Below are 8,245 nucleotides of genomic sequence, written 5' to 3' on the forward strand. Positions count from 1 at the left end.
TCCTTGTTCAGAACGAACACTGAACTTTCGGTTCGGGATCACTCATACCTAGTTACAGGCTACCCTACCAGGCAAGTTATTTAAGCAAAGAGCACATAGCCTGAACAGACCAGATTGGTGGCACCAACCAGCTTCAGTTCCCCTTTGCTAGGAGCCTGGAAGAGTGCTCCGGTTGGAGGAGCAGCAGTACAGCCATACTTATGTGAATCAGGTGGGCATTGCACCTAAGAAAGTAGGAAGCCGAGGGTGTTGCACTCTAAAACTACAACTTAAGAATATCCATTAAACAGTTTTAATGATCTATACCCACAGGCCCTTTTCCTCCCAAGGGAGCAGAGTGGCATTGAGTCTCCTCACAATAGTACTTAGTTAAAAGATAAGAAAGGCTATGCTGACCCCTGGAATCCACTTTGATGATCTCCACCTGAACAGAAGTAATGAAGTCCCAATCCTGTACACAGACAGCCGCAGGGGAAGTAGCGCTGCTGTAAGCAGCTGTTCCCTGGCGGCTAGTGGTGAACACGGCTGTCATCCATTCTCCCTGCTCTGCTGGCGAGCAGAGAATAAATGAATGAAAAACTGGCCTGCTGTGACCTCATCACTTCATTCTCAGACGGTCCCGATGTCACAGCAGGTCAGTTTTTCATTCATTCTCCTCTGCTTGCGCTGATTGCGTCAGAGCAGGGGAGAATGACAGCCGGGGACAGCGGCTTACAGTAGCGCTTCTTCCGCGGTGGTCATCAGTGTCGTCCTGGTGCGGCACATTGTTGCCACATGTAGTGCACACAGACACCGATATCTCCGGTACCAGAAATATCAGGACATGAGAAGCCAGCCTAAGGATATGGTCACACGTTCAGTATTTGTAAGCCAAAACCAGATGAGGACCTATCAGGAAAAGTATAACAGAAACATCACATCTATATTTATCAAGCACTCCTGGTTTTGCCTTACAGATACCAATAGTGTGAGCGTAGCTTAACTCTAGTGCCTGTCAAACTTTTGCCTCTTTAAGGCTATATAGTAGAATGTCAAAAGTCAGTGATTATTCTTAGCACAAACTAAGACTTTGTACATTCACATACAGATTTTTCTACTAAGATCGCACAGATTTGTCAGCACTGACCCTATGTGTTGCAAAGCATGAACCACAGATGAAGATGCTGCACATTTAAGGAAGCGCTGGGATCAGTCAACTGTCCCCAACTTTTTGTCCTTATTTTATACCTGCTGTTCCAGGGAATACAGTTTTTGGGTTTGATCATTACCATAAAATTATTAAGAAATAAGAGTAACATCATCTCTATCAATGTGATTGATTTACAAAAATTAGAGACTGGAGACTTCTGCCCTAATCACAGGTCCTCTTCAAATTCTGCTCTTGAGCATGTGGACAGAAAATCTACAGCATATTAACCATATGCGAAGGTCACCATTTATAGGCGCTTGTTCAAACATTGAGAAAATGCATAACTGCAGTGGTAAAAAAAAAAAAAAAAAAAAAAATATGCACTTCATAGCTAGTACCAGCAAAGTGAAGGACATTTCTGAAGTCTAAGGCCGGTTTCATACATGCGTTTATTTCCAGTACGGGAAAAACTGTACTGAGATATCCGTGTCCATTTGCGGCACACGCGTGTCAAGTACCACACAGACGGCCGCCGGGAAGAAGTGCTACAGTAAGTGCTGTTCCCCAGCGGCGGGTGCTGAAGGTGGCTCTAATCATACTTCCCTGCTCTGCCAGCAATTGGCGCAAGCAGGAGAGAATGAGTTAGATTCCCTTTAATATGTCACCCTTTTTTGAGATACTATTGAATGATATCATTATGTGTTACACAAGGATTCTCCTAGTACTTTTGCTTCCCCCTGACCCCGCACCTTTCATGCATAAATACCATGTTTATATTGGTTCAGATGTATGTAAACTGCCGCTGTCCGGGGCTTATTCACCTGCTCCCCCTTCCCTGTCTTGCTCTATGCATTTCTTCTTGTGTAGAGCAAGACAGGGAGGGGAGGGGGGGGGGGGGGAGAAGGTGAATAAGCCCCGCCCATTGGACCAGACCGCGGCAGTTTACATACATCTGAACCGATATAAAAAAGGTATTTATGCATGAAAGGTGCGGGGTCAGGGGGAAGCAAAAGTACTAAAAGAATCCTTATGTGACACAATTGAATGATAGCATTATATGATCTCAAAAAAAGGGGTGACAGATTCCCTTTAAAGTCAGAACGATGACAGCAGGTGGGGGCTTTCGGTACCATTACGCCCATTATCTGACACCTGCTGCCTCTAATAACGGTGACGGTAGGAGCAGATGATCGAGGTAGTCCTCCCAAACTGCCTGTGATATAACTAAATGAAAAACCCAACGTGGGTTCCCCATTTTCTTTAACCAACCAGGCAAAACTCACAGCTAGGGGCTGCAACCCTCAGCAAGGTTGGTTATCAAGAATAGGGGCCCCATGCTGGTTTTTTATTTCATAAAAAAAAAAAAAAAAAAAAAAAAAACACCATGGAGTCCCCACCACACAAACTTGACAACCAGCCTTGCTAAAGCTCGCAGCTGGGGGCTAGTATTGTCAGACTGGTAAGGGGTTTTGGATATAGGGCCCCCACCCCAGCCTGAAAACAGCAGCCCACAGCTGCCCAGAAGAGGCACATCTATTAGATGCACCAATTCTGGTGCTTTGCCCGGCTCTTCCCACTTGCCTCAGGGATTGATGTTACCTGGCAATACAAAGGTGATATCAACCCCACTTGCCACTGCTACAGGGCAAGTAATGGAGAGGTTTCAAGAAGATGCCCCCATTACCAACCCCTTAGTCACATCGCAAGGGTCTGCACACATTATGGGTTCTGCAGCAGATTCTCCTGTGGTGTACATACCTTTAGAGTCTATGTAGAAGAAAAACGCTGTGCAGATTTGAATCCGCAGCATTTCTGATATGTTAATTCTTTGTGCAGATTCCACTGCGTTTTTACACCTCTTCCATTATAGGAATCGGCAGGTGTAAAAACGCAAGCGAAATCCACACAAGACCTGCACTAAGTTATAGGCTGAACTGGATGGACTGTTTTTTTCGGCCTTACTAACCGTGTTACTATGTAAATCCGTAGGTAAAACGCAGGGCATTTTACCTGCAGATTTAGCAAAATCCACATGGGAAAAATCAGCAACATGTGCACATATCCTAAGCAAACAGACCCAGAATAAAGTCCTTTAATTAAAAAAAAAAAAAAACTCCTTTAATAATCTCAGTTAAACCATACTTACGATCTCCCCTAATTCCACTGAAGCCCTCGATCTTCTGTAATAAAAATAAAACACTATAAACTATACTTGTCTGTTCTGTCTCACGCTGTAATCTATGTCTGGGGGCTAAATAGTTTTCAACATGGCTGGTGCCAAGATGCGACCGTCCCAGCTGAGAACCACTAGTGAATTAGCAGCATCATTGAGGTTCCCAGCCAGCCTGAACTGCGGTGAACTCACCGACTTTCCCCACGGGCCTGAGGTCACTGCAGTTCAGGCCAGCTGGTACATTTTTTTATTACAGGAGCACAAGGGCTTCAGTGGAGTTAGCGACCGCAAGTATGGTTTAATTGAGATTAATGGAGTGTCATTTTTTCAATTAAAGGACTTTACTCTGGCTGTGTCTTTAATTACCATATAACTACAGGATTAGCAATGGATGTGTCTTACAACACCACTCCATTACCAAGCCGTGGGCTTCATGGCACCTGACAATGGAAAGGTGGCACCAACCCCACTTGCCACAGGGCAAGTGGGAAGAGCCAGGCAAAGCACCAGAATTGGCACAGTAGATGGGCCTTTTCTGGGCAGCTGCAGGCTGCTGTTTTAAGGCTGGCGGGGGGGGGGGGGCGGCAATATTCATGGGCCCTTACCAGCCCCAGCTGTGAGCTTAGCAAGGCTGGTTTCAAAGATGGGGTCATCTGCTCCTGCTGTCACCATTAGCAGCAGATGGGAGCAAGGGTCCCAAAAGCCCCCACCTGCTGTCATTGTTCTGATATGACTTTAATACAACTCATTCTCCCCTGCTTGCGCCAATCATACTGGAGACACTGATGTGGGAAACCAGCCTAGAGTCTTACTCCCAAACCTCTTCCTTGCAGATTTTAACTTGGCTTTTCTTAAAGGGAACCGGTCACATGAAAGACACTAGCTAGTAACCTGCTGATTGTTAAAAGGGGTTTGCCACTACAAGGACAACCTCTTAAACTAAATATTTGGCAATGCTAAAATAAAGATTATACTTACCTCCCAAGCCGTTCCCACAGTGTCAGCATTCGCTCTCTCTGGGGCTGTGACACAACACCCAATCAGCATTGCTGTCACTGTCCCAACCACCGGACATACTGAACATGAAGTGGAAGTCTGGGATCAGATAGAGGGCAAGGGCAGACAGTGGGAACTGAGCTAACACAGGAGGAGAGTATAGGCTTCATTTTATCAGGGCCAAGTATTTAGTTTAATAAAAGGGTTGTCCTAGTAATGGACAACCCCTTTAATAGTTTTCTGAGCCCACAACTACTTGGAGGAAATTAACTTTATGCCCCCCAGAGTTTGAGTTTCGGTCACAGGGCAGGCACCAGTTTAGTCACCACTGTGAGGAGAGCAGCAGCTGTAACTACACACCCTGGCAGCACCGACAGGTGACTATGGCCAAGCCAGTGGCACAGTTAGAGCGGTGACAGCCTGTACCTCCCAAATTCAATTTCCTCCCAACAGCAGGATCAGAACACCATTAACCTCCAGAAAAAAACAAACAAAAAAAAAAAAAACCCACACAGCCCAAGCTTTTACCAAATGCACAGAACAACAAACTCAGATTATTGCACAAAATTGTTTATTCCATTCAAACACTGAACAAGAGGGAAGACCACAACATTCCCTTTCATTATTTTTTTGGCATTTCTTGGTCCAACAAAGGTTTGGTTATTAACCATTTCATTCACAGTGCATTTTAGTCTCCAACACTGGTGTCAAGCCATTATCTGGGGTGTTGAGATTGCTTCATCACCAATTCAGTTTTGTTTCTCTTGCTCAATGGCTGGAAAAGGGGGAAAAAGGCGGATTAACATAAGCTACCAGTAAAGCACCCTTCAGAGGCGACCACTCAGCTCATGGGGACAGTAGGGATGGGATTTTTGGGGGGTGATAACAGGGAACAATAGATGCAGCCACTCATCCAGCACATCACTTACTTTCTTTTGTAGGCAGTGGGTTCTTCTCTTGGGTCACCGTTTTCTTCAGTTTGGACTTATCAAATGTGCCAATTTCTCCCAGATCTGGTTTGTCTGCCATGGTGTGTGCTGCAGAGACAAGCAATGCCATGAGCCGCTCAGCCCAATTACACACCGGAGTAACTACCCCCGCGGCCATAACAAGGACGGCCACACCGACAGCAGCAATAAACGGCCAGGAGGACGCCGCCCCGTGCTGCTCACCTGTCACTGTCCGCACGGCTCACACGCTATACCGTCTGCCAGCTTCCACAAGAGGAACAATGGGAGCAAGCTCCCGGCCCCCTTTATATAGACGACCCAGCCCAGCGGCTGCGTCACTGCCTCATATCATTGGCCGAGACGGGAAGAAGTTCTCACGTGACGCAGCGCAAGGATGGGTCGGAACCGGCGGGCACGTGTGTGCTGCAGAGTGCAGAACAATGGCTGGCGGGAAAGCAGGGTTGAGTGCTGCGCTCGCTGCTCTCACATACTGTCGCGTTACAAAACCGGACACTTGTGCATTTAGTGGGGGGCTTGGGGACAAAATTATGAGGGGAGAACCAGCATATGAATACATTGCTGCCATTAGTTCAGTCACGGAGCCAGACACCCTTGGGTTTACACAGGAAAGATGAGAAATGTATGGGCATTCAGGGCACGTCCCAGCAGGAGGGATGACTGGGATCCTCTCATGGGGGGACATGGGACACAGTGACGTGTAGTGTGTCTAGTCATGATTTCCTATGGTGTCGCCTGCGACATAGTCACACGTGCTGGATTTTTCTGTCACAAGTTGCATGCAGTGCCCCCATAAACGTCAATATAAGTCACATGCAGCTTGTGCGCGACCCCTGGGCTATTCGACCATTTATTTTTTATGGCAGAATCCCCAAATGGTGGAGCGACAGCATGTCACACAAGTTGCACAAATGGTTGTCAGGCAGCACGTCGCCATGTGACCCCAAGCTAGTGTTTCTATACCATATCTATATCAACCATATCTATATCATATCTATAACATATCTATATCATACCATACTATATCAACGGCATTTCCCTGATCCACCCAATCAGTGACTCTGTCATAGAAGGAAATGATGTCAGTGGTTAGTGTTTGTGGGACTGTCAATGCTCCCCGGAAAATGATGGTTCAAACATAAAGCAAAGAAAAACCATTGGGAAAGTGTCATGTAGAAATAGCAGAAAAGAGGTTGAAAAAAGGTGCAGGATAAAAACTCCTGGGCTAGCCTCCAAGGGACATGGTCCATATGGAAGGATTAGGTCTGCTGTGTTCCACACACATCTGACACGCCGGCAGAAGATTTTCTATAGGTATCAGCATTGTGGAAGAACTCATCCTCACATTGCTGAGCAAAGTGTAAACTGAGTGATGCTGAAGACATGACTTCCACAGCCTGGCAATTTATGCTGTAGAGATTCACCTCAGAATGCATTCCCATGCGTGAAATCTGTAGTCAACCTACAGCGGAAACCAACCATTTTTTTTTTTAGCCCCATAGATGCTGCTCTCAAAAGTGACTGGCATCTAAATGTTTAAGAGAGTGTCGGGGCGCCCATCAGCATCCTGAGATCTTGATCGTGTCATCCTGATGTTTGCCCTGGCAATTCACGGCCAAATAATGGCCTTAGACTCTGCCAGCTATAGTGACCTGTTCAGAAATTATCAACATTTAGGTGGTAAAAATAACATTTTTCCTTCCTGTCATGCCACTTTGTATTCACTCCTGAAAAGAACCCGAAGGGTTAATAAACTACCTGGCAGCAGTTTTGAATATGTTGAGGGACGCTGTTTTTAAAATGGTATCACTTTTGGGAATTTTACAACAAAGGTCCGCCAAAGTCACTTCAAAACTGAATAGGTCCCTTAAAAAATTAAGTTTTGTAAATTTCCTTGAAAAAATGAAAAATTGCTGCTACAGTTTTAAACCTAGCATCCTAACAAAATAAAAAGATATTTTAAAAATGGTGCTGATGTAAAGCAGACATGAGGGAAAAGTCTTTATAATCACTATTTTATGTGGTATGACTATCTGGATTAAAAGGATAAATTCAAAGTTTGAAAATTGCTTATTTTTAGACATTTTTGACAAATTTCTGATATTTTTATAAATAAACGCAGAAAATATCAACATAAATTTACTATTACCATAAAGTACAACGTGTCATAAAAAAGTCTGAAAATCAATTAGATCTGTTTAAGCGTTCCTGAGTTATTACCACATAAAGTGACACTAAGGCCTGGTCACTAAGGAGTTAAAGAGTACTTGGGCAGGATATATCACTATAAAATAAAGGTATTGCCATAATGGGGCTATTATACTTATTAACTTGATATCTTTGTTGAAGGAATTCAATCAGTGGTTCTTTTTAATCATGGTTTTAAGTTTTCTTCTGATGACTTCTGTGAATCTTGGGGGTTTGGGTGTTCTGCTCCTGCCCCACCGCTTGCCTTCTGTATTTCTACAGTCACTGATTATTCAGTGATCTGGTGGGTGGGTGGCACTTGCGAACTATGAAATTCCATGTCTGGTCTTCCATAAAATGACAGAGATCCAGAAGACCAGGTGAGGAATCTCACACTGAGCATGCACTGCCCACCCAATGATGGTGGTGCAGATTTTCATAACTGAGGCCGGTCATTGAATAATAAAGAGGACATGGAAGACATCCGGCACAACTGTCCAAAGTTAAAAAAAAAAAAGACTTTATTATGAAACCATTAAAAAACTCCAAATCCAACATTACATGTTAAGACTGAATAAACAAAGGGCCTGTGGAAGCCCAGGAGGCAGATGGAGGAGCAGAAGAAGACCCAACACTCCCCAGACCACCCTGATGCACAGAAGACGTTATTCGAAGAAAACCTAAGGCATGATTAGAAAAGAGCCACTGATCAGACTGCTTCAGCTTCAACAAATGTATCAATTTAATCAATGTAATAGCGCCATTATAGCCAAACCTTTTATTTATTGTGCT

At 44.7% G+C, this 8,245-nt stretch overlaps 1 protein-coding gene across 1 annotated transcript; it reads right to left on the reverse strand.

The window, feature by feature from the left end:
• Nucleotides 1–4,852: 4,852 nt before the first annotated feature.
• On the reverse strand, nucleotides 4,853–5,626 carry LOC141047836 (thymosin beta-10-like). The gene is made up of 3 exons (XM_073543162.1): nucleotides 5,471–5,626; nucleotides 5,228–5,335; nucleotides 4,853–5,073 (listed from the first exon to the last, which is right to left on the reverse strand). Exons 2-3 carry the CDS (start codon nucleotides 5,325–5,327, stop codon nucleotides 5,048–5,050), a joined length of 126 nt encoding a protein of 41 aa, XP_073399263.1. The 5' UTR covers nucleotides 5,328–5,335; nucleotides 5,471–5,626; the 3' UTR covers nucleotides 4,853–5,047.
• Nucleotides 5,627–8,245: the final 2,619 nt, after the last annotated feature.

This window comes from Dendrobates tinctorius, unplaced genomic scaffold, assembly GCF_039654945.1.
Source record: "Dendrobates tinctorius isolate UK_male_01 unplaced genomic scaffold, ASM3965494v1 ptg000011l, whole genome shotgun sequence".
NCBI lineage: Eukaryota > Metazoa > Chordata > Amphibia > Anura > Dendrobatidae > Dendrobates > Dendrobates tinctorius.